The sequence below is a fragment of the Mizuhopecten yessoensis genome, unplaced genomic scaffold (assembly GCF_002113885.1).
Source record: "Mizuhopecten yessoensis strain PY_sf001 unplaced genomic scaffold, ASM211388v2 scaffold11097, whole genome shotgun sequence".
In the NCBI taxonomy this organism is placed as follows: Eukaryota; Metazoa; Mollusca; class Bivalvia; order Pectinida; family Pectinidae; genus Mizuhopecten; species Mizuhopecten yessoensis.
In genome coordinates, this window is record NW_018408878.1 from 1,429,247 (window position 1) to 1,456,798 (window position 27,552).

The window sequence follows — 27,552 nt, forward strand, 5'->3', positions numbered from 1 at the left end:
CCTAGTCCCCGGGGATGTTGTTATGGGGTTTTTGAGTGGGTGTATACACCCCTTAGTTGGGGGTGAGGTTGTTAAGCGGGTGTTTACACTCCTAGTCCCCGGGGATGTTGTTATGGGGTTTTTGAGTGGGTGTATACGCCCCTTAGTTGGGGGTGAGGTTGTTAAGCGGGTGTTTACACTCCTAGTCCCCGGGGATGTTGTTGTGGGGGTTTTGAGTGGATGTATACACTCCTTAGTTGGGGGTGAGGTTGTTAAGTGGGTGTTTACACTCCCAGTCCCCGGGGACGTTGTTGTGGGGGTTTTGAGTGGGTGTATACACTCCTTAGTTGGGGGTGAGGTTGTTAAGTGGGTGTTAACACTCCCAGTCCCCGGGGATGTTGTTGTGGGAGTTTTGAGTGGGTGTTTACACTCCCAGTCCCCGGGGACGTTGTCGGGGGGTTTTGAGTGGGTGTATACACCCCTTAGTTGGGGGTGAGGTTGTTAAGTGGGTGTTTACACTCCCAGTCCCCGGGGACGTTGTTGTGGGGTCGTTGAGTTGATGTATACACCCTGAAGTCCCTGAGGTTGTTTGGTGGGTGTATACATCCCCGGGGTTTGGCATTGTTGAGTGGTTGTATATATCCCCAGTCCCCGGGGTGTTATGAAGGGTTATTGAGTGGGTGTATATATCCCCAGTTCCCGGGGTGTTATGTAGGGTTATTGAGTGGGTGTATACACCCCCAGTCCTCGAGGATGTTGTTGTGGGGTTGATGACTGTGTTTTACATCCCAAGTCCCTGAGGGTGATGTGTGTGGATGTTAATTGGGTTAATACATCCCCACGCCCATCCCCAGGGGTGATGTGTGAGGGGGTTGAGAGGGTAAGTGGGTGTATACCATTTCCCCGAGGGTGTGGTAGCTGGCCTTCTGCTCTACTTCAGCATGTGTGCATTTCCTTTTGTTTCTGTGTTTTACCAGCCTGCCATCTAACAACTAGTTCAGTTGGAATGTTATGTAGACACTAACTGCAATATGATTGGTTAATAAAAAGTCTGTTTTCATGGAAACGGATATACCTCAGTCTATCATCTTCATAACAGACACAACCTCACGCTATTGTCATGGTAACAGCTAGAAATTACCAGTCTGTCGTCATGATGACAGACATGACCTTAGGTTGTTGTCAAGGTAACAGAAATTACCAATCTGTCGTCATGATAACAGACATGACCTTAGGTTGTTGTCAAGGTAACAGAAATTACCAGTCTGTCGTCATGATACCAGACATGACCCTAGGTTGTTGTCAAGGTAACAGAAATTACCAGTCTGTCGTCATGATAACAGACATGACGTTAGGTTGTTGTCATGGTAACAGAAATTACCAATGTGTCATCACAGAAACGACCTCAGTATGTTGTCATTTACACAAAAATCAGTAGTCTCAAGAAGTCAGTCTCATGTCGCATACAAAACTTAAGTTAATTGTCATGAAAACGACGTCTGCTGTTGCTGTGGTTTTAGACAGCAGGCACAAATGCGAGGAAAAAAAATTGGAAAAAAATTAGGCAAAAAATGGAACTTGCATGACTTTCATATAAAGTTAATTCGACCTAATCTTTTTGCATGATATTTTACTGAAAAGTTGAATTAGGCAGCAAAATATTTTGGGACAGAAATGATCTTAAAAAAACAATCTCAAAATTGTTCCCTGCAAGGATTTGATCTAGTTATTCAAAGCTTTTTCAGCTCAATAGGCTGTACTTGTTCTTCCAAAATGAGATATTTTTCAAAATAACTTGGGTGGTGTCCCATACACATGGCTGTAGATACGAGATGATTTGAAAATATCTCCCAACAGTTTATAAGAGTTGTGTTCAGGCAAATGATGGCTAGTGTGTGTGGTGCTAAATATAAGCCTGTCATGTTTGTCTACAGCTGGTCTAGCCAAGGAGGACCTGTCCATGCCAATACCCATGGATAAACTGAGGGAGATGGCCAACAGGATGAACCAGATCCTCACCAACCTGCTGGTAAGTTATCTCCCTTGTCTGAAAATTGTCCAAAATTTGTCTAATACAATGTTTAATGCAGGGTAAGTTGCCTTTCCTGTCCTGAATAATCATCAGGTACATGGCATTTTAATCTTATGGTAATTATCATTCCTGTCATCAATCATTTATTGGTAACAGCCTGAACTTTCTGCTAAGTTTCATACCCTCAGGCCCAGCCTTCAGAAACACTGTAAGCCTCTTAGTTAGTTCTGTAAATATTAGGCCTTTATCAAACTCTCATGTCTTTTAAATAGATTTGGTTTTGAGACATCCCCAAGTCTATAGCAATATGTATGATTTTGAGATGTCGTCCGTATCGTGATTTGTTTGTTAATGTTTAGATCGACATGTATAGATCAGGATTTTGAGAACTCCCTGTCATTATGTTATTGTTTAATTAAGGTTTTGAGATGCCCCTTACACGTTGTACATCTGTAGTCTGCCATGTTTTGTAACTGCCTCAGTGTTGTTACCATGGTGATCCCAATGGCCACAGCTTGAATGTTGTACATGTTCAGAAATTGTACTAAAATGTTGCCTTCTTTTCTGAAGTCTTTGCCTGGATTGGATTGAGCACAATCTGTCACTGATGTTGTACATTTTCTAACTCTTGTGGTATGCCTGGAATACTGTATATGTCCTTCTAGGATAGCCTGCCTTAATGCATCCTCAATACTCCAAGGGTTGTGCTCACTTTCGCTCACCCCACCTTTTCTTTTACAGTTAACTATCAAAGAATAATTCTATTACCATTGGTGAAGCAATGGGTTAAATTTCCGTTCAAATTTTAATCACTTGATGAAAATAAAATAAGTTCATTCCTAGTATCCTTTGTTTATTTTTAGTCATCCCACTGAAAATACTGCAAACTCACTGTTTTAGTGGTGTTCAAATTTGGCTGTATGATCATTTTAATCCTTTTAGACCATCTTTGATGCATTATATATATACAGTGCTAAAAATAGCAGAACATGCTCTCGGACGTATGTTTGCTCATAGAAAATGGCAAGCACTGTTGTAGAATTTCACAACCCTATTTTGATTGGATGTGTTATCAAATTTTAAAACATGAGTTGGTAATAAGAGTTTTTGCAATACATATCCTAATACTGGTAGAATTTCAGTACTTATTCTTCTTGTAAGGACATATACAGTATGTCCACGTAATATGCAAACAATTGTCTTGGCAACATCCTAGTGCTTATTATAATGACTGGTTATGACTTAATTTCAGTTAAGAAACATGTGACATTTCAAAGTTCAAAAACAATTTGTTGGTCCCTTTGACCCATTGTCTATTTAAAAATCCTTTAACATTTTGGAAAATTTTGGTCTAGATTTAACAGAAAAATTGTATACAAATGGCAGTAATTCTGCAGGTGTTCTTGGTGAAATATAAAAATAATGTTAAGTTGATCATAATCTTATCCGAGAAAAAAAATCTGTGACATTTAAAAAAATATTGGTCCAGCTTTGACAGAGAAATTGTAATTTTTTCTGTATTGCTGCAGGAGTTCTTTGAAAATATGATAAAAAATAATGTAAAAATAATACCAATCTCACCTGAGAAAAAGATTGGGAAGGTGTACCGACCAATCTCACATGAGAAAAAGATTGGAAAGGTGTGCCGACCAATCTCACCTGAGAAAAAATTGGGAAGGTGTGCCGACCAATCTCCCCTGAGAAAAAGATTGGGAAGGTGTGCCGACCAATCGCACCTGAGAAAAAGATTGGGATGGGGTGCCGACCAATCTCACCTGAGAAAAAGATTGGGAAGGTGTGCCGACCAATCTCACCTGAGAAAAAGATTGGGAAGGTGTGCCGACCAATCTCACCTGAGAAAAAGATTGGGAAGGTGTGCCGACCAATCTCACCTGAGAAAAAGATTGGGAAGGTGTGCCGACCAATCTCACCTGAGAAAAAGATTGGGAAGGTGTGCCGACCAATCTCACCTGAGAAAAAGATTGGGAAGGTGTGCCGACCAATCTCACCTGAGAAAAAGATTGGGAAGGTGTGCCGACCAATCTCACCTGAGAAAAAGATTGGGAAGGTGTGCCGACCAATCTCACCTGAGAAAAAGATTGGGAAGGTGTGCCGACCAATCTCACCTGAGAAAAAGATTGGGAAGGTGTGCCGACCAATCTCACCTGAGAAAAAGATTGGGAAGGTGTGCCGACCAATCTCACCTGAGAAAAAGATTGGGAAGGTGTGCCGACCAATCTCACCTGAGAAAAAGATTGGGAAGGTGTGCCGACCAATCTCACCTGAGAAAAAGATTGGGAAGGTGTGCCGACCAATCTCACCTGAGAAAAAGATTGGGAAGGTGTGTCGACCAATCTCACCTGAGAAAAAGATTGGGAAGGTGTGCCGACCAATCTCACCTGAGAAAAAGATTGGGAAGGTGTGCCGACCAATCTCACCTGAGAAAAAGATTGGGAAGGTGTGTCGACCAATCTCACCTGAGAAAAAGCTCGCTATGGTAGGATTCTGGCATGTTGTCCTCACAGTCTTCACTCTGTTTTAGGTCGAAGATGTAACAATATATGTTTGTTTAAATCTTCTTTCACAGTCAGCTGGCTATGCAGATACTAGCTGTATTCCTGTCTATAAAGATCTGAGCAATTTTCTGTAAAAAGTCCAAAAAAGTGTGGTGCTTTGTTATAATACCTAGAACAGATTCTGTAATTGAATTTTCATTCATGATTGTGTATTCTGCAATAATTCCTCAATCTTATTTCAATTTTATAGAGGCACAGCAATAGCTGTATGTTTGTTCCTTGTTTAAATTGTGCAAAAATAAAAGATAATAATAGATTCAAAATATTTGAATGTATTTGAATAAGTTCTTGGTTTTATCCCAAAATTGTTTTCCCTCAAAGAAAAGTTTTTTTGATACAGATCTGTGAAATGAAGCGAATAGATTAAAAGTATAATTTCCAGATTTCATATTGATTTTTTTTTCCAATTAACCCTTTCACCCCGAGGTAACTTAAGTACCATAGCTTTATTTGGATGAGTCCATTGTGGTCCAGAGTGGTGAAAGGGTTAGTAAGATGTTTTCCATAATGAACCAGGATATTTTTCCAAATAAAAGTTACTGGAACCTTTCTTAACAGGAAGGAAATACCTTCAGCAGAGATTGCTCAGACCTATCTGACAGGTTGTAACTGAGAGAATGGTTTCTGGGTCATTAACACTATAGAGAGATTGCTGTATGTCATATATATATTTGTTCTGACAGGAAAAGACGAGGGCGTACTCTGCCCTGACTGCGGGACAACCCGCTTCCTCCTCCTCCTCCTCCTCAGTGAGTCCGCATCTCTAGTTCTGTTACCTCTACTAACACAGCATGGCCACAGTCACTATAGTACGGACAGTTTCATTGGCTAGGGCCACAGTCACCATAGTACAGACAGTTTCATTGGTTAGGGCCACAGTCACCATAGTACAGACAGTTTCATTGGTTAGGCCCCACAGTCATCATAGTACAGACAGTTTCATTGGTTATAGGGCCACAGTCATCATAGTACAAAGACATTCATTGATTAGAGCCACAGCCACCATAGAAAGGGCAATTTTATTGGTTAGGGCCACAGTCACCATAGTACAGACAGTTTCATTAGTCAGGGCCATTCGCACCATAGAAAGGAGGTTTTCATTGGTTAGCGCCAGAGTCACCATAGTACGACCATTATCATTGGTTAGGGCCCACAGTCATCATAGTACGACCATTATCATTGATTAGGGCCCACAGTCACAGTACAAGCATTTTCATAAAGGAAGGTCAATCACTATGGTATATGTGATGTAATTATCCAGGGTCAGCATCCCCATATTACAGACACTGTTATTGGTCAGGCCGTAGTCACATTTAATACAGGTTATCTCATTGGCTACTGTTGAAGTCCAACCAGGAAGAGCAGTTCTATTCATTAGAGCCATATACCCCATAGTACACACAATATCATTGGTCAAAAGACACCATGATACAGGGGATTTCATTGGCCATGGTAAAAGTGATAAAGAACAGCTTGCTTCATTGGTCAAGGCAACACATTCTATAGTATAGGAGATTACATTGATCATTGACACTTACTTTAACTACAAAGTACAGAGTATTTCTCACACTTACTTTCGTACAAGGTATTTCATTGGTCATGGCAACACTTAACTCAGTACAAGGTATATCATTGGTCATGGCCACACTTACTTCAGTACGAGGTATTTCATTGGTCATGGCCACACTTACTTCAGTACAAGGTATTTCATTGGTCATAACAACGCTTACTTCAGTACAAGGTATTTCATTGGTCATGGCCACACTTACTTCAGTGCGAGGTATTTCATTGGACATGGCCACACTTACTTCAGTACAAAGTATTTCATTGGTCATGAAAACACTTACTTTAGTACGAGGTATCTCATTGGTCATGAAAACACTTACTTTATAAGTACACGGTATTTCATTGGTCATGGCAACACTTACTTTATAAGTACAAGGTATTTCATTGGTCATGGCCACACTTACTTTAGTACAAGGTATTTCATTGGTCATGGCCACACTTACTTCAGTGCAAGGTATTTCATTGGGCATGGCCACACTTACTTCAGTACAAAGTATTTCATTGGTCATGGCCACACTTACTTTAGTACGAGGTATCTCATTGGTCATGAAAACACTTACTTTATAAGTACATGGTATTTCATTGGTCATGGCAACACTTACTTTATAAGTACAAGGTATTTCATTGGTCATGGCCACACTTACTTTAGTACAAGGTATTTCATTGGACATGGCCACACTTACTTCAGTGCGAGGTATTTCATTGGGCATGGCCACACTTACTTCAGTACGAAGTATTTCATTGGTCATGGCCACACTTACTTTAGTATGAGGTATCTCATTGGTCATGAAAACACTTACTTTATAAGTACACAGTATTTCATTGGTCATGGCAACACTTACTTTATAAGTACACGGTATTTCATTGGTCATGGCAACACTTACTTTATAAGTACAAGGTATTTCATTGGTCATGAAAACACTTACTTTAGTACAATGTATTTCATTGATCATGGCCACACTTACTTGAGTACAAAGTATTGCATCGGTCATGGAAACACACATTGGTCACAGCTGTGTCATTGCAGATGTAATTGGGTAACTTAAGTTTTGTCAAGGGTATCGGCCATATTAGTGCTAGGTGTAAGATATCACTGATATAGGAATTATCACTATGTATAACACACCATGTATACTAATTCCGTGTAAACAAGAACCATTAACTCATTCTGTATCTATATGTTCCACCTAGTATAAACCCCCACCCCAGGTAAACCTGTGTTTCAAAGAAGGCATATGGCACTTGGGATAGAAATGTCTTCTTATCATCCACAGTACTGAAAGAATTAAGCAAATAAGTATACATTAACCATAAATTCGGAATTTGCTGTATATTTGACAACACTTCCTGTTCTGAGTATGGAGAATTGTGACTGTGGCTGATATAATGTTAGGCCTGGACCCTGTACTCAATACTGGGACTCGGTACTCGCTACAGAGGCTGCGTACTCGCAAAGCAAACATTTTTGCAGATTTTGCACTGTTGACTATAGCCATGCATGCTTCAAGACTGATTCACAGACCAGCAAAACTTTCGCCACGATTTGTTGAGTTTCTCCATGTCATGTGACCTAACTTTTATCCAATCGGTTACTTGCTTAATAAAATCTGCTTTTGTTTGTATCATGAAATCTTAAGTTGCATAGAATCTGTATTAGGACAATATCTATGTATACAACCTTTTTTAATAGTGAATCTTGTTCAATACTGTTTGTATTCAAATATGCTTTATGGTCGGAGTTTGTCTAGGAGAAGTTGTATTTTGTATAATGTGTGTATGCTAAATTTGATAGCATAGATATTTTTAGATAAAACATTTATGTAGAAAGATTTTGAGAATTTTGTTTTAGAAGAACTGCAAGGGTTGTACAGTAGAGAGACGGAGTGTTATTTAGAAGACCCAGACAGTGTCAGATATACTTGATCAGCTTCGTGTCCAATCGCAAACAATCATAAACCAGCACGGGTCACTATATCAACAGTTATAGCCAAACTATACAAGTTCTTGTCACCATGACAACAGTGAATAACAATCAATCATACACAAGTTCTGGTCACCATGACAACAGTGAATTACAATCAATCATACACAAATTCTGATCACCATGACAACAGTGAATTACAATCAATTATACACAAGTTCTTGTCACCATGACAACAGTGAATTACAATCAATCATACACAAGTTCTGATCACCATGACAACAGTGAATTTCCACAAATCAAACACAAGTACTGGTCACCATGACAACAGTGAATTTCAACCAATCATACAAAAGTGTTGTTTACCATTAAAATACATCGTTAACAATGCAATCTGATTGGCCGAGTTCCTGGTGAATTCAAAATACAAAAATTGAAGGAATTCCTCTTTTACTCGCAGTTTCTCTAAAAGTATTTTTTGCAGAATTTGTCCATTGTTTTGACGTTACCAACATAAATTAATCCGGTTGGAAATACCTGTTTCACATATCTGATAAGTACATGATACTTCAGCGGCATGGCTACCTGTGCTCTGTATGTCTGGTGTGTTTTGTGTCGGAGACTGTCGAGCGTTATTATTGACACAAACTGTTGGGTGTGTAGTACCCTGTTTCACATATCTGATAAGTACATGATACTTCAGCGGCATGGCTACCTGTGCTCTGTATGTCTGGTGTGTTTTGTGTCGGAGACTGTCGAGCGTTATTATTGACACAAACTGTTGGGTGTGTAGTACCCAGGATAACGTGACCCAGAGTGACGGGTGTTTAGACTGAGTGTGACCCAGCATGGCTTTGGTAGCTCTGTAGCATTCCTTGGTTACTGAATGCACCGGACAACTTCAACATTTGGTTACGATTTTACGATTTGTGTACAAGTGTGATTTTACGTTGGAACATTATTTGTATAAAATGACCAGATTTTATTTATTTGGGGAGTATTCCCCTGTGTGCGATTTTTATATATCATGTGCTTGCATGCTTGATAATTATTACGGAAAATAATTTATTTATATTAGTTAATATGTATATCTATTAATATTACGTAATATCACAGTTTATAATCCAAGGAATATCAGCCGAGATCCCTCAACACAAACTTACTGTCAACTAACCTTATAATAGTAATTGTGTAATAAGTTAATCTATCAGAAGATGGAACACAGTTTTTCGAGGAGACCTTGAAAGGGCTTGGATTCCTTATAATATATTACACAATACATCTGAAGAGTAAAGGTCAAAACTGAATAAATTTATGGCAGAACTTTCCGTATTTTTTTAGTTTATTTTAAGATTAAATTTCAGAGAAAAATAAATAAAACAGAATGGATTCAAGGATAATTTAATATTAATTTTTAAGCTTTGTGAATTCTGAGCATCATCAATTTATGTGTTTTTTCGTTAAATTATATTTACCTTTCTTCATAGGCGGTGGTCAACAACCGTGACGATGAGCGAGAACGACTGCGACATGAATTAAAGGCTGCGCAGGATGAGCTGAACATGCTGCGGGAAATCCAGCGACGCGTGTCGTCCTCGTCGCCCACTGATGTCACGCTTAACAGACCCCACAGTATTATCTCGGTGGCCTCGACTGTATCAGATGCTGCAGAAGATGGAACACTCACACAAGTAGACTCTACTGATACTGACACAGGTAACACACAGATATTGTCAGGGTAACACTACACACAGGTAACGCACATATATTGTCAGGGTAACACTTCACACAGGTAACGCACAGATATTGTCAGGGTAACACTTCACACAGGTAACGCACAGATATTGTTAGGGTAACACTACACACAGGTAACACACGGATATTGTCTGGGTAACACTTCACACAGGTAACGCACAGATATTGTCAAGGTAACACTACACACAGGTAACACACAGATATTGTCAGGGTAACACTATACACAGATAATGCACAGATATTGTCAGGGTAACACTACACACAGATATTGTCAGGGTAACACTACACACAGGTAATGCACAGATATTGTCAGGGTAACACTACACACAGGTAATGCACAGTTATGGTCAGGGTAACACTATACAGGTTCCACACAGATATTGTAAGGGAATTGCTACACACAGGTATTGCACATATATTGTCAGGGTAACACTTCACACAGGTAACACACAGATATTGTCAGGGTAACACTACACACAGGTAACCCACAGATATTGTCAGGGTAACACTACGCACAGGTAATTAACACACAGATATTGTCAGGGTAACACTACACAGAGGTAACGCACATATATTGTCAGGGTAACACTACACACAGGTAACACACATATATTGTCAGGGTAACACTACAAACAGGTAACGCACAGATATTGTCAGGGTAACACTACACACAGATATTGTCATTGTATAACACTACACAGAGGTAATGCACATATATTGTCAGGGTAACACTACACACAGATATTGTCAGGGTAACACTACACAGAGGTAACGCACATATATTGTCAGGGTAACACTACACACAGGTTCCACCTCACACAGGTAACACACAGATATTGTCAGGGTAACACTACACACAGGTAACACACAGATATTGTCAGGGTAACACTACACAGAGGTAACGCACATATATTGTCAGGGTAACACTACACACAGGTAACACAAAGATATTGTCAGGGTAACACTATACACAGGTAACGCACATATATTGTCAGGGTAACACTACACACAGGTTACACCTCACACAGGTAACACACAGATATTGTCAGGGTAACACTACACACAGGTAATTAACACACAGATATTGTCAGGGTAATACTACACACAGGTAATTAACACACAGATATTGTCAGGGTAACACTACACACAGGTAACACACAGATATTGTCAGTGTTTATTTTTGCCTGGATCATATTTTTAATGAAATTCATGGTAATAGTTTTTTTGCAAAAAAAACCTTGTCAAAATTAACAACGAAAATCCTTGAAAAAACACAATGGTAACACTAACATAAGCAAATTTTCACACAGGTATGATTTCACACACAGATAACACTACACACAAATAACACTACACACAAGCACACAAATAACACTACACTCATATACCATGCCTTTCACATTTGAACATGTCACAATTATAAATAACCAATGCTCAAAAAGCAATTGAATATGGGAGTTTTATATCTAGTTTCCTTAATGGTGTTGAAATTGATATTACTTTGTTCCAGACTGTTTTAACCTTGCTGATGTGTTATGTTACAGAAGTAACCAAGGAGGAATTAGTTGAGCTTCAAAATGTGGAACCAGTCAATGCCATGGAGATGGACTTCCCTGAGGCTGACAGTGTTTCCACGGCAACAGAACTGCCACAGGAGATGGTGGACATCATGGCAGACAACTTGGTGGTAGCGGAGCCACCCGATTATGAGGCAGTTGATGACCGGGACCCACCAGCTCTGACAGAGGAGGAGATTCTTCCTTCTGGTGACAGCCAGGATGGGGCAGTACATCGAGTGGTCGAAGTAGTTGCGGAGGAGATCACGGAGATCGTGGAAGACCTGATTCAGGAACTTCCTGTGGTGGAGAGTAACGGTGATGTGACAGATGGTCGCCGTGATAGTCTAGAAGACTATGAGGACGCTAGTGACCGCCTCGATACAGAGGGTGGTGCAGGACGGGAAAGTGGACTGGAGGAGGACATGGTAGTGAGCTCCGATAGGGGAGATAACCTCACTGAGAGTAGTGAGAAAGGAGATAATCTAACGGAAAGTGATGTAGAGATGCGTGATGTGGAGGGGGAGGAGGTGGAGAAACGGGACACTGAGAGGGAATGTAATAGTGACACTGACAATAAAACGACACAAAGTGACCATATTCTCTCCACCACGGATCATACTGTTGTCGACAACCGGCAGCTCATAGACAGTTCGTGTGTACTGGACAACAAGCCTGACCTCGACCGTCTGACGGTGGAAGGTGGCGCCGCCCTGGAGGAAATGACTGTAGATATCTAGTGACCTGTATAATCCATATCTCACATGTCGTAGACGATGTGTTCACGGGTCTGGCTGTACCAGCTTCACAGGTGTGGCCATAGCTTAGTTAATACAGGTGTGGTCACTGGTCACTTTGTACAGGTGTGGTCACTGGTCACTGGTCACTTTGTACAGGTGTGGTCACTGGTCACTGGTCACTTTGTACAGGTGTGGTCACTGCACCTGGTATCTCTGTCTGGTGTAAAGAAGTTCTACAAGTAAGGCTTGTGCATTGAACATGTATAACTTATACAGGTCATAGTACAGATAGTACCCAGGTGTACCCAGGTTTACCCAGAGATCAGATGTACCTTCTGTGGGTGTCGTAGTTCTGAGTGTACACAAATATGCCCAGTGTATGCAGTCGCTCCTAGGAACTGGTTGTACAATGGAAAATGGAGTGCCACCTGTAGGTACCTTACCTTACAATGCCACATGGTGTACCCACTGCTTAGGTACACATCCTGTAGGTAACCCGGGGTACTGTTTACAATGCCACATGGTGTACCCACTGCTTAGGTACACCTCCTGTAGGTAACCCGGGGCACTGTTTACAATGCCACATTAGTTATCCAAGGGTACTATTTATGATTCCACATATTGTATCCAGGGGAGCTGTTTACGCTGCCACATTGTACCCAGGGAAGTTGTTGACCACCTGTACAAGCTTTACGTACCAATGCCCGTGGTATATGCAGCCATGTTGTGTATCTCCTGTACGAGCTGTGATGTCCCAGGGACACGGTTTATCCGGTGTACAAGTCAGCCTTGTACGTTGTTTTAGTCAGTGTGCTGTTATAGCTATTAGTCGTCATACAGGAATTTTTAATGCAATATTCTTCCGTGTATAACTATAGAATGTGATACATACACTGTGGGATGAGTTTTATCGATCGTGACCAGCTTCTAATGGACATCTCTACCGATGAATATTCATGATGCCGTGAAATGTTCCAATCACAAGTGTCTACCAGCCTTTGTTTATGCAAATCTTGCGGAGTTAAACATCATTGTGTTGAGTATGTTTACTGAAATCTCCTACTTCTTGTCATGTTGGAGATACCTTTAGTTTTTTCAGAATGAGGCTAATGTTAACTCAGAATGAGGCTAATATTAACTCAGAGCGAAGCTACATACATGGTCTTTTAACCCATTTATTCCAAAAGTCACATTTAAACCATACCAAATCAAAGACTGGGCAAGTCCATTTTAAAAATGTAGGGTGAATGGGTTAAGAATGAGGCTTATGTTAACTTAAAGTGAGGCTTCAGACATCCCAGAATGAGGCTTAGATAAGGTGAGCAATTTGTTTGGGAAGCAAGTGTTCTAAATAAGGGAGTTGTTAGGATGAAGGCGTTCCTTGTAGTAGGTGTGGCGTAAAGGAGAAAGGTGGTTACAGAAGAGTGGTGTCTGTCGGAAAGTGGTCATGGTCGAACATTTCCATTAAGTGTGTGGCTAGTATATATGTTTTAAATGTTATCAGCTGTTCATTTATATTCTAACTTATGCATTTGTTTCCCCTATCTTCTGTTTTAAATCATTCTCTAATGCTAGTGACCATGTTTATCCGTGATAGTAAGTAAGGGTTGTGAGCATGGAGTGAGAGAAAGACAGAGCAAGACAGAGGGAGAAAGACGGAAGAATGGAGTGCAGCATAAATTATATGTTTAATGTCATTTTAAGCGATGCATTGTCACAATTGTTCTATTTGAGGGATTTTTTTTCTGTATTTTAAGTCATTTAATAGTAAAATGTCTGTCCTCTACAAGATGAACTGTGCTGAATTAATATACATTTGTTGTACAGTCTGTACAGCGTCTCTCTATATCTGTACAGTGTATATAACTAGTTACATTGCCTGTGTACAATACGTCTTCTTCCAACACCCATCTGACCCGACTAATTTACGGATGTGTGTCGACTTATGTTACTTGACAGGTATGTTTCTACGAATAGCACACAGCTGACGTGTTAATGTAAATGCTGTGCATCTACGATATCACAACCCTCGTACGACAACTTGACAAAGATGTGTCTACAAATACCTGATATACTGTTCTATAAATAGATCGCCCTTCCAGTGCTAAACAAATCTCATTTGTCTGTAAATTACCTGTTAGACGGAGTGTGAGTCAGTTTTGAAGATTTAAGTCTGAACTATATATCGGATGCGTTGAAGCTGTGCTTATGTGACATATATTGTGTCTTAAACGACGTGTTGTTTCTCCAGCGAAATTTTGTACCGGCGACTGTACTAAGCTGTAATCAGGAAAACCTTAAGAACAGTCTATCACTGATGACTTTACGGTCTTCAACATATGCTGGTTTACCTCATTCACCCCTGATGACACATTTAAACTCTTCCAACCTTGGAATAGTTCATTATGAAATTTCAGGGGTGAATAAGTTAATATCATTCTTGAGATATACACAACTTGCTGATTTCAATGAGAACTGTTATTTGACTGATTCAGGTTTTTATGTAGAAATTCCTAGGCTTGTGTTCTTTTCTGTTCCTGCAGCGTGAGCGTACACACACACATACACAGATTTCATACCGGTCAGGACTTGTGTTCTCTGGTCAAACTCTTCCACACACACAACATTCTAGTATCAATTGTCCAATTAACCCTTTCACCACTGTAGACCATAATGGACTCATCCATATCAATACATGGTAGAGTCTACTAAAGTTACATAGGGGTTAAAGGGTTAAGCTTTCCTTTTCAGCTTCCCAACCCATATATGACAGTAACTGGTGGCCCCACAAAAGTTTCACACACACATTTTAAGCCAAAACAATGTTATTCACTCACCAGAAAATACCCTGCATGTGCATAAGAATGACTAAATCGTTCTATAGCACAGATCACAGAGACTTTAAATTCAAGTAACAGCAAACAAAAGCAACAGTAAAGTTATGCACTTTCCCCAATCCCCTTTAAAAAAATGATTAAAACCTAATGCACACACACATATCACAGCCCCCACAAATCCAGGCCAGTATACTGCGGTTAACAGAGGCTGTGTGGCCCGTACTGATGTGTACAGAGGATGCCAAGCCAGTACCACCAGTACTGGTTTGGGCAGAGACAGTCTGGCCAATACTGGTGTTGCAACTCCCGCTGAGGGCACAGTCTTGTCTGGCCAGTACACTGGTGTGAGCGGATGCTTATGACAGGCCAGTACTTATGTCGTAGGTGGCTGCCTAGCTAGTACTGGTGTGAGCGGACGCTGCCAGGCTAGTACCAATGTCGTAGGTGGCTGCCTAGCTAGTACTGGCGTGAGCGGACGCTGACAGGCTAGTACCAATGTCGTAGGTGGCTGCCTGGCTAGTACTGGTGTGAGAGGACGCTGACAGGCCAGTACTAATGTCGTAGGTGGCTGCCTAGCCAGTACTGGTGTGGGCAGAGGCTGCCTGGCCAGTAGTAGTGTTGGTGGAAGCTGTTGGCCACATTACCGGTGTCCGTGGAGACTGCCTGGCATGTACCAGTGTTAGTGGGGTCCTTCTGGCCAGTACCAATGTCTGTGGAGACTGCTTGGCATGTACCAGTGTTGGTGGGGTCCTTCTGGCCAGTACCAATGTCTGTGGAGACTGCCTGGCATGTACCAGTGTTAGTGGGGTCCTTCTGGCCAGTACCAATGTCTGTGGAGACTGCCTGGCCTGTACCAGTGTTGGTGGGGTCCTGCTGGTCAGTACTGGTTCAATTTGGGCGGAGGTTGTTTAGTTATCCCTGTGTTGTATATATATTATATATATTGTGTATGTAGTAAGTGCTTGTGCCCTACGTGGCTCCTTCCTGTTGTATATAGAACTATTATAGTGTATCTACTGTAATTTAAACTCTTCTGAATGCATTCAGGAACTTGTTGGATATTTTGCAAACTAGAGAAGAAAGAATGAGCATGTTTATAAACAAGCTTGCTTCTGTCATTCTGTAACTTAATCATGAATGGCTGCAATCATGGAAAAGTATTCTAATAAAAGTTAAAAACTACATCCTGTTTATCTTATCTCTGATCAATCAGTTTTGGTTTGGTTTGGTTTGTTCGGGTTTTACATCCTATGTCCTATGTCTGGTGGAGGAAAGCCAAAGTTCCCAGAGATTAAAAAATACTCTGACCTGTGGCCAGTAACTGGCAAAATGTCAGACACCTTAACCACTCGGCTACCGCGGCCCCCAATCAATCAGTTCATTAAAGGACAAATCTGTATTATCAGTTATTACTAGGTTAATCTTCAGGCACTGTGGATAAGTGCCATCTCTTGCAAAGACAGGAGAGGTCTGGGATCCCTCGTTAGACCCTCAAAGATACAGAATCCAATTTTTGCAAAGGCAGGAGGGGTCTTGGATCCCTTGCCAGACCCTCAAAGACACCGAACCAATCTCTTGCGTAGATAGGCGGGGGTCTTGGCTCTCCTGTCAGACCCTCAAAGACACAGAACCCATCTCGCGCGAAGATATGCAGGGGTCTTGGATCTCCTGCCAGACCCTCAAAGATACAGAACCCATCTTTTGCAAAGACAGGAGGGGTCTTGGATTCCCTGTCAGACTCTCAAAGATACAGAACCCATCTTTTACGAAGATAGACGGGGTCTTGGATCCCCTGTCAGACCCTCAAATATACAGAACCAATCTCTCACGAAGACAGGAGGGGTCTTGGATTCCCTGTCAGACCCACAAAGATACGGAACCAATCTCTTGCGAAGACAGGCGGGGTCTTGGATCCCCTTCTAGACCCTCAAAGACACAGAACCAATCTCTTACGAAGATAGATGGGGTCTTGGATCCCCTGCTAGACCCTCAAAGATACAGAACCCATCTCTTACAAAGACAGGAGGCAGGGTCTGGGATCCCTCATTAGACCCTCAAAGATACAGAACCAATCTCTTGCGAAGACAGGCAGGGTCTGGGATCCCCTGTAATACACTCAAAGACACTGAGCCAATCTCTTGCGAAGAAAGACAGGTCTTGGATCCCTTTGCAGACCCAAAAAGACACACAACCCATCCCTTGCGATGACAGGCGGGGTCTTGGATCCCCTTCTAGACCTTCAAAGATACAGAACCAGTCTCTTGCGAAGACAGGCGGGGTCTGGGATACCCTGCTAAACCCTCAAAGATACAGATCCAATCTCTTGCGAAGACAGGCTGGGTCTGGGATCCCCCATTAGACCCTCAAACATACAGAACCAATCTCTTCCGAAGACAGGCGGGGGCTGGGGTCCCCTGCTAAACCCTCAAATATACAGAACCCATCTCTTGCAAAGACCGGCAGGGGCTGGGGTCCCCTGTCAGACCCTCAAAGACACAGACCCAATATCTTATGAAGACAGGCAGGGTCTGGGATCCCCTGTCAGACCCTCAAAGACACAGAACCAATATCTTATGAAGACAGGCAGGGTCTGGGATCCCCTGTCATACACTCAAAGAAACTGAGCCAATCTCTTGCGAAGAAAGGCAGGTCTTGGATCCCTTTGCAGACCCTAAAAGACACAGAACCCATCCCTTGCGATGACAGGCGGGGTCTTGGATCCCCTTCTAGACCCTCAAAGATACAGAACCAGTCTCTTGCGAAGATAGACGGGGTCTTGGATCCCCTGCTATACCATCAAAGATACATAACCAATCTCTTGCGAAGTCAGGCGGGGTCTGGGATCCCCTGTCAGACCCTCAAAGACACAGAACCGATCTCTTGCAAGACAGGCGGGGTCTGGGATCCCCTGTCAGACCCTCAAAGATACAGAAACACTCTCTTGCGAAGATAGACGGCGTCTTTGATCTCCTGCCAGATCCTCGAAGACACAACCCATCTCCACTTGTTGAGCCACTCCTCTAGGTTACAATGCATTCTTTACGAAGCTGCACTTCACCTGAAAATCATCAGCATGACGCAGAAGACGCTTACCCTTCTGGAACACATGGTCTTATTATCCTTTTACTTTTTCAGGGGTCTCTACGCAAGCCTTACTTTTATTCATCTTTTGCCAAAATATTTTCATGAAGTGTTGAGTCACTGTGGTCCTAAAATGGTCTGCTCAGTTATATATATTCTGCTCAAAATAGAACTTTATAGCAAGAGTTGGCTACAAACGAACAGACGATGGACACCTTTAGGATTAGGGTTAAAAAAATAAATAAATATTCTGAAGTGTCAACAGAGCAATAATTCAAACACAGAATCGATAAAACTAGGGCAAAATATGAACAAAGGTTACATGGAGACGCTTGAAAAAGTACAAGGAGAATAAAACCAGGTGTTCTTGAGGCGTGATGTGGAATCTCGACCCTTGAGGATCGAAAGATTCTATTAGCAGATATATTAACCACTGCAACAATGTTGAATATTAAAAATAAGTTTATTAAAAACATTAACAAAATAATGAAATTTGAATCCGATTATGAAAAAGGTACAATTCTCTCCACTTATTGATTACCATTGGTATGTTTTTTGACGTTTCATCAACATCTAAGAAATCGTGTTAAAAAACATTGTCTGAAATGTTACATTCTATGGCACTGTGAGCCATGTGCTCTCCGAGTTCTGATGAGAGACAGCAGTTTACTAAAGTCAGGAGATTCACAGTTAATGTAAGAAAGATTACTAAGTAATATACATGTATATGCACTTGTTACTACGCTGATGTGCAAGGCAAAATAAAAACAAAATGTATAATTCTTGTCACCAAATGGGTGTCATTTTCCAAAGCCTAATATTTTCGTAAGGTAAAAATTACAAAAAATTCAGTTGATAAATAAATTTCACTGTAATACCTTGACCTTTGACCTGCATCTATGACATAATTTCGTTTGTTTGTTAAGCAATTGCTTTTAGTCATATTTCTACTAAATGAATCGAAATTTAACCTATAGTGTATTCAAATTTTCAATTATATGTGAGAAATTCTGTCCATAAGTCAACTCTCGAGTATTTGAGAAAACTATATTGACCTCTGACCTCCTAAATTCAAGCAAACCAAAATATGATTAATTTCCATCTTTTAATTGAAAGTAGAGAAATCTTGTCAAAAGGAACTGGGACCAAAATCCAGCACACGTTCATCCTTGCCTTTACCATACAAATGTAGCACAGAATGTCTTGGATTAGACTTTCCAAAGAAAAAAACCCATCAAATAATGAATCTGCTGGTTTCGAAATATATTACAATCCTAAGGGTGAAAATATTGGAGATTCCTTCAAAAAATAATTGCCTCCAATATGCTTCTAAACGAAGTATATTAACTGTTTCTCTCTTTTACTAAACTCATTCACCCCAGAAAGTTCATAATGAACTATTCCAACCTTTAAACTGGAAGAGGGAAGAGTTCAAATGTGTCTTCAGGGGTGAAAGAGTTAATTTACATGCTGTGGTCATATTGGTCAAATAAACACTGGACACCATATGTTACAATACTGTTTACATGTTAATGATATGACGGTCAAATATTCAAAACACCGGCTAACCTCTCTCTATCTGGTTGAACAAAACCTGTGTTTTCATTGATAACATTATTTATTTGTGTTTGAAAAACACTGTAAAAGTCATTTTCTGGTGATCTACAATTTTCAAGGTTTTCCCACATAATTGTTTATGTGGGATCTGTTATTCGCGGGTTTCAGAACTACAGTGTACTGGCAACGACTCTCAGTGCTACGGTAAAGATGGGTTATGTAATTTTGCAGTATGTATTTTTTTCCTAGAAAAAATATTACATTGTACCTCCAAAATAACAAGTTTTACAGTACCGTACTAGAAGTCTTATACTAGAGTATCAATATTTATATCATATTGTATCAATTAAACACTACAGTAAAACCTTGTTATACTGCCACCATTTGTTCAGAGAAATGTTGGCATTATAAAGGGGTTTTGCGATAAATTGAGGGAAATATATAAAGGAATTCTTAAGAAAACAAAAACAAGTGGCCCAATGGGCCTGCATCGCTCACCTGGTATAAAACTCACACTTGTAACCTTAAAAGTGATCTAAAATAAAGCTACGGGCAAAATATCAGTATTTAGGATAGCCTATTTGTATAGCCTTTCATCTTAGGATGCAACTTGCAAAGTATAAACATCCTGGGACCCATGGTTATTTAAAAGAGGTTGTTTAAAGATTTTAAACAAATTTGGCCCCTGTGACCTTGAATATAAGTCAAAGTCATTCACTTTAACAAACAAAGTAGTCCTTGATCCCAGCATATGCTACTGACTAAATATCAACATCCTGAGCCTTTTGGTTATTCAGAACAAGTTGTTGAAATATTTTAAACATATTTGCTCCTTGTGACCTTGAATATGAGTCAAGGTCATACATTTAAACAAACTTGGTAGCCCTTGATCCTAGTATGCTACTGACTAAATATCATCACCCTGGGAATTATGGTTGTTCATAAGATGTTGTTTAAAGTTTTTAACATATTTGACCCCTCTGACCTTGAATATGGGTGAAGGTTATTCATTTAAACAAACTTAGTAGCACTTGATCCTAGTATGCTATTGACTAAATATCATCCCCCTGGGAATTATGGTTGTTCAGAAGAAGTTGTTAAAAGTTTTTAACATATTTGGCGCCTGTGACCTTGAATATAGATGAAGGGCATTTATTTGAACAAACTTTGCAGCCCTTTATCTCAGCATGCTACTGGCCAGATATCATTACCCTGGGCTTTTTGGTTATTCAGAAGAAGTTGTTTAAAGTTTTTAACATATTTGACCCCTGTGACCTTGAATATGGGTGAAGGTTATTCATTTAAACAAACTTTAGAGCCCTTCATCTTAGCTAGCTACTGGCCAAATATCATCATCCTGGGCATTTTGGTTATTCAGGAGAAGTTGTTTAAAGTTTTAAACATATTTGACCCCTGTGACCTTGAAAATGAGTGAAGGTCATTCATTTGAACAAACTTTTTACCCCTTCATCTTAGCATGCTACTGGCCAAATATCATCACCCTGTGCATTTTGGTTATTCAGAAGAAGTTGTTTAAAGTTTTTAACATATTAGACCCCTGTGACCTTGAATATGGGTGAAGGTCATTCATTTGAACAAACTTTTTTCCCCTTCATCTTAGCATGCTACTGGCCAAATATCGTCACCCTGTGCATTTTGGTTATTCAGAAGAAGTTGTTTAAAGTTTTTAACATATTTGAACCCTGTGACCTTGAATATGGGTGAAGGTCATTCATTTGAACAAACTTTTTTCCCCTTCATCTTAGCATGCTACTGGCCAAATATCGTCACCCTGTGCATTTTGGTTATTCAGAAGAAGTTGTTAAAAGTTTTTTTAATACAATTGACCCCTGTGACCTTGAAAATAGGTGAAGGTCATTAACTTAAACAAACTTTGTAGCCCTTCATCCCAGCATGCTACTGGCCAAATATCATCACCCTGTGCATTTTGGTTATTCAGAAGAAGTTGTTAAAAGTTTTTTTAATACAATTGACCCCTGTGACCTTGAAAATAGGTGAAGGTCATTCACTTAAACAAACTTTTTACCCCTTCGTCCCAGCATGCTACTGGCTAAATATCATCACCCTGTGCATTTTGGTTATTCAGAAGAAGTTGTTAAAAGTTTTTTTAATACAATTGACCCCTGTGACCTTGAAAATAGGTGAAGGCCATTCACTTAAACAAACTTTGTAGCCCTTCATCCCAGCATGCTACTGGCCAAATATCATCACCCTGAGCATTTTGGTTATTCAGAAGAAGTTGTTAAAAGTTTTTTTAATACAATTGACCCCTGTGACCTTGAAAATAGGTGAAGGCCATTCACTTAAACAAACTTTGTAGCCCTTCATCCCAGCATGCTACTGGCCAAATATCATCACCCTGTGCATTTTGGTTATTCAGAAGAAGTTGTTAAAAGTTTTTTTAATACAATTGACCCCTGTGACCTTGAAAATAGGTGAAGGGCATTAATTTTAACAAACTTTGTAGCCCTTCATCCATGTTTGCTTCTGGCCAAATATGGACACCCTGTGCCTTTCGGTTATTAAGAAGAAGTTGTTTAAGGTAAAATATTGACGACGGACAACGGACGCCGCGCCACGGCATAAGCTCACCTGGCACGATGTGCCAGGTGAGCTAAAAAATGGTAATTGAAATATGTTGGCGGTAAATGAGGTGACAAATAAACGAGGGGCATTATATTGAGGTCTTACTGTGCTAGAAATATTTGTTCGTGTCACCATCATTTTGTCAGCTACATAATGTATTGGTTTCAAAGCTATAAGTTATTATTTCAAGCAAACATAAAAAAAATCAAATCAAACTAAATTCAACATTATACAAACAACCAATGAAATAAAACAAGAGATCCCAGAGGGATCTTGACGCCCACCTTTGTACCATCTTCATTAGTTCTTTGTCAGTTCGATCTTTTCTTTTCTTTCCTCTAATCTGTTTGATCGACTCATGTTAACAGTAAATGCACCTTGAGGTAACTTTTGATCTAAACTTAATACTGATGTGTATGAAAGCCAACCTTCAAAGTGAGTTTGTCATTTCACATATTTACTAGTACAGTACTTAATGTGAAAGAAATAGAATCGATCATTGCAATATGAAAAAGATCTGTTTAGCTCTTCTTTTAATCCATTTTGTTTTTACGATCAGTCTCAAAATAAAACATACACAACAATGGATCAAGGGGAACCTAAATTTAAAATTTGAGAAAGATCCCTCCCGCACTTCCCGTGAAATAGCAATAACAAACTTTCACTATCAAAATCCAAGATGGCTGCCTGTCGGCCATGTTGTTTATCCGATCAGTCTCTAAAATTGCCCTGCACAGCTAGGACCAAGGGGGACCTACATATAAAATTTGAGAAAGATCCCTCTAGTTCTTCCGGAGAAATAGCGGTAACAAATCCACACTATCAAAATCCAAGATGGCTACCTGTCGGTCATGTTGTTTATCTGATCAATATCAAAAGTTGCCCTGCATAGCTTAGGACCAAGGGGACCCTACATATAAAATTTGAGAAAGATCCCTCTGGTACTTCTTGAGAAATAGCGATAACAAACTTTCACTATCAAAATCCAAGATGGCTGCCTGTCGGCCATGTTGTTAATCCGATCAGTCTCAAAAGTTGCCCTGCATAGCTTAGGACCAAGGGGACCCTACATATAAAATTTGAGAAAGATTCTTTTGATACTTCTTGAGAAATACCGATAACAAACTTTCAATATCAAAATCAAAGATGTCTGCCTGTCGGCCATGTTGTTTAACCGATCAGTCTCAAAAAAAATGCCCTGCACAGCTAAGGACCAAGGGGAACCTACATATAAAATTTGAGAAAGATCCCTCTGGGACTTCCTGAGAAATAGCGATAACAAACTTTCAATATCAAAATTCAAGATGGCTGCCTGTCGGCCATGTTGTTTATCCGATCACTCTCAAAAGTTGCCCTGCACAGCTAAGGACTTGAGAAAGATCCCTCTAGTACTTCTTGAGAAATAGCGATAACAAACTTTCACTATCAAAATCCAAGATGGCTGCCTGTCGGCCATGTTGTTTATCCGATCACTCTCAAAAGTTGCCCTGCACAGCTAAGGTCCAAGGGGAACCTGCATATAAAATTTGAGAAAGATCCCTCTGGTACTTCTTGAGAAATACCGATAACAAGAATTGTTTACGGACGGACGACGGACGACGGACGACGGACGACGGACGGACCACGGACCACGGACCACGGACGCGAGGTGATTTGAATAGCCCACCATCAGATGATGGTGGGCTAAAAAGAAACAAATTTATATATGTGGAATTATTCTTCAGTGTAACATATTGTATCATATATATTGTATCTTTGCATATACTATTTCACACAAAAACAAATTCATACAAAGAATAGTTCATAGAAATGTTATTTCACACAAAAACTAATTCATACAAATAATAGTTCGTAGAAATGCTATTTCACACATAATCTAGTTCATACAAATAATAGTTCATAGACATGTTATTTCACACAAAAACTAATTCATACAAAGAATAGTTCATAGAAATGCTATTTCACACAAAAACTAGTTCATACAAATGATAGTTCATAGAAATACTATTTCACACATAATCTAGATCATACAAATATAAGTTCGTAGAAATACTATTTCACACATAATCTAGTTCATACAAATAATAGTTCATAGGAATGCTATTTCACACATAATCTAGTTCATACAAATATAAGTTCATAGAAATGCTATTTCACACATAATCTAGTTCATACAAATAATAGTTCATAGAAATACTACTTCTCACAAAATCTAGTTCATATAAATGATAGTTTTTAGAAATGCTATTTTACATATAATCTAGTTCATACAAATAACAGTTCATAGAAATACTACTTCACACAAAAACTACTTCATACAAATGATAGTTCATAGAAATACTATTTCACACATAATCTAGATCATACAAATATAAGTTCGTAGAAATGCTATTTCACACATAATCTTTTCACTGATGAACATTTTGTTATGACATTATGAAGCAAAGTTGATCAGAATTAAACAAGGAGTCAACTGACCAAAGGTCAAGGTCATCGGGTCACGGGTCAAGATAAAATTTTGTAGCTTTTCACTGGTGAACTTTTCGCTATGACATTATGGAGCAAAGTTGTTCTGAATTAAACAAAGAGACACACTGAAGTAAAAAGTCGAGGTCAAAGGTCAAGGTCATTATATTCAAAGGTCAAGGTCAAATTTTGCACCTTTTCACTGATGAACATTTTGTTATGACATGACGAAGCAAAGTTGATCAGAATTAAACAAGGATTCAATTGACCAAGAGTCAAGGTCATTAGGTCAAAGGTCAAGGTTAAATTTCGTATCTTTTCACTGGTGAAAATTTTGCTATGACACTTTGAAGCAATGTAGCTCAGAATTAAACAAGGAGTCAATTGACCAAAGGTCAAGGTCACTGGGTCAAAGGTCAAGGTTATTTTTTTACATTTTCCCTGATGAACATTTTGTTATGATATTAAGAAGCAAAGTTGGTCGGAATTAAAGAATATGTCAACTGACCAAAGATCACGGTCACTGGGTTAATGGTCAAGGGCATTTGGGTCCAAAGGTCAAAGACAAAGTGGATCTCTGACTTTGACCATGGCTCTTGATGGAGGAGGTATATAAGGTGAAATAAAACAAATTAAAGCTAACAAATGAGTATTGAACCGGTATTTACATTTTTGTTAGCCCAGCAAATATGGAGGTGGAAGGAAACAAGACTCACATCATAGTACATGTAAAATGTATATTTTGCTTCCTTGCGATTCTTTTTGAAGTCCAAATATCAAACGTCAAGCTCAGCTATATGGGCAGATTGCTTCTTGATGATTATGGGGGATATATTGCCACAAGACGGGGCCCTTACTGACCTGTCAGTGTTCTAGTTTATGTACTTAACAAATAGTTTCCAATGACCATAAATGAAAGATACATTTCAGTGGAGTTTTTGGTGTGAAACTCTTTTGAAACAGAGATACAAAAAAACACACATTAAACAAACTCATTTCCTTAAGGTTTGTCAGTACAGTCTTTGGCGACACTGCTTCTATTTCTGTCGAGTCTTAACCCTTTCACCCCTATGTAACTTTAGTAGACTCTACCATGCATTGATCTGGATGGGTCCATTATGGCCTACAGTGGTGAAAGGGTTAATGCAACTCTTGGCTAGATGAGAGCGCTAGAACGTCGTAAACTCGTCATAAGTTGTCAACACACGCTGTTTCCACTGAGAACGGACAGTTCTGGGTGTATAGTGTATAGTGATAGGCTTCAAACGTTCATTAAGCGACCCTTCATTGTCTTTCGCGTGCACCACAAACACATCACCTGTCCTAAAACAAAATGTTACATGTTATACATGAGGGTTAAGAAATAATACCTGAACACTGACAGATCAGCAAGGGCATGCCTTGCGCCTGCCCGTTTCTTCCCCCATGGTTTATATTTAGTAACAGTGATTTTGACCTTGACCTTAACCCTTTCACCACTGTAGACCAGAATGGACTCATCCAGATAATGTATGGTAGCGTCTACTAAAGTTACATAGGGGTAAAAGGGGTAAATACTTTTTAATAAAACTGTAACAAACAAAAGATTAATCAACAACTGAGTGTCAGGAGTGTAAAAATTCACCGGGGACAGACTGGGATTTGAACCTTGGACTTGGGTGTTTAAGAGTAATTTTACACGTGATGGAGGTTTAGATCGATTTTCGGTAAAAAAAAAAAAAAAAACACTCACAAAAAAGGCTGTAACAAATTCTCAGGTCCCTGTTGCCCAACTGTGCTACAGTTATAACCAAACGGAAGTCAAAGGGACATTACAACACTGCAGAGGGACAGGAAACTTTTAATAAATTGAAGTCTTTTTTCATCCACCGCACAAACTACAAATTGTGTATCCTTCTATTAAAGTCTCGACAAAAGAAACATCTGTACTCACCCTCAAAGGCTCCTGGGGTGCAGGTGGTGTCTGGGACACAGACTTGGGTATAGCCTCCGATTGTTGAGTGACCTTGACATTCTTCATACCAAATATTAGTGAGTAGCTAATTTTTCTAAAAATCTAATTTTATTATTATTATTTTTTTATTTTTTTCTTCCAATTCTAAAATGGCTTCATCTAATTTTCGACTTCTAGTTGCAATTTGATCTACTTAATCTTATTTTTCAATTTTTGGTTGCATTTGACAAGTGTGCCATCTAACTATTTTAACTTTTGGTTCCAATTTCACTACAATTTCATGTAACTTTTTAAGTTTCACTCGAATTAAATTAGTTTTTCATCTTCTAGTTCCAATATCATTGCTGTTTCATCTAAGTTGTCATCTTTATTTTCCAGTTACTCTTCAGCTTAATCTTATTTTTCAACTATTTATTTTAAATCACAATTTTTTCATCTAAGATTTCAACTTTAAGTTCAAATTTGATAAGTGTGGTATCTAATTGTTCATGTTTTTATTTCATTTAATCGAAAGTTTTTTAATCTTTTAACTCTAATTTTGCAAATGTTCATTTATTTTTTCAACTTTTGATTCTAATTTTACCACAGGTCCACCTATTTGTTCAATGTTTGGTCCCATTTTTTTCTACAGATTTGTTTAAGTTTTCAACTTTTAGTTCCAAATTGAAAAATGTGCTATCTAATTTTTTTTATTTTTTTTATTCCAGTTCTATTGAAAAAAAATCCAACTTTAACTGTTTATTGTGCAAATGTTTATCTAATTTGTCAACCTTTGGTTCTAATTTTACCAGTTTCATCAATTTGTTCAATTTTTGGTCCCACTGCAGTTTCCTGTAATTGTTCAACTTTTAGTTTTTAAGTGACTGGCAGGCGCGGATTTAGGGGGGGGGGGGCACACCCGGCCCCGGCCCCCCATTTTGGCGGC

General features: G+C 39.5%; 2 protein-coding genes across 18 annotated transcripts in view; both read left to right on the forward strand.

Annotated features, from left to right (window-relative positions):
* Positions 1 to 16,144, forward strand: part of LOC110465684 (rho guanine nucleotide exchange factor 11-like) — a 140,657-nt gene extending 124,513 nt beyond the window's left edge. For 13 of the 17 annotated variants that reach the window (XM_021521660.1, XM_021521661.1, XM_021521657.1 and 10 more), the window contains 4 exons: positions 1,914 to 2,008; positions 5,271 to 5,336; positions 9,562 to 9,790; positions 11,374 to 16,144. In XM_021521660.1, the coding sequence (XP_021377335.1) occupies positions 1,914 to 2,008; positions 5,271 to 5,336; positions 9,562 to 9,790; positions 11,374 to 12,125 (1,142 nt within the window). In that variant the 3' untranslated portion in view covers positions 12,126 to 16,144. The remainder of the gene's footprint in view (positions 1 to 1,913; positions 2,009 to 5,270; positions 5,337 to 9,561; positions 9,791 to 11,373) is intronic. The other 4 variants (XR_002464641.1, XR_002464640.1, XR_002464639.1 and 1 more) reach the window with 4 other exon arrangements.
* Positions 2,015 to 5,262, forward strand: LOC110465686 (muscle M-line assembly protein unc-89-like). The gene is made up of 2 exons (XM_021521666.1): positions 2,015 to 4,430; positions 4,470 to 5,262. Exons 1-2 carry the CDS (start codon positions 3,765 to 3,767, stop codon positions 4,551 to 4,553), a joined length of 750 nt encoding a protein of 249 aa, XP_021377341.1. The 5' UTR covers positions 2,015 to 3,764; the 3' UTR covers positions 4,554 to 5,262.
* Positions 16,145 to 27,552: the final 11,408 nt, after the last annotated feature.

What these genes read in the sequence shown, in the direction of transcription:
- LOC110465686 (XM_021521666.1), top strand. Translation starts at nt 3,765, where the DNA reads ATGGGGTGCCGACCAATCTCACCTGAGAAAAAGATTGGGAAGGTGTGC. An exon ending in CTGAGAAAAAGATTGGGAAG is followed by an intron (nt 4,431 to 4,469) that starts GTGTGCCGACCA and finishes AAGATTGGGAAG; the next exon opens with GTGTGTCGACCAATCTCACC.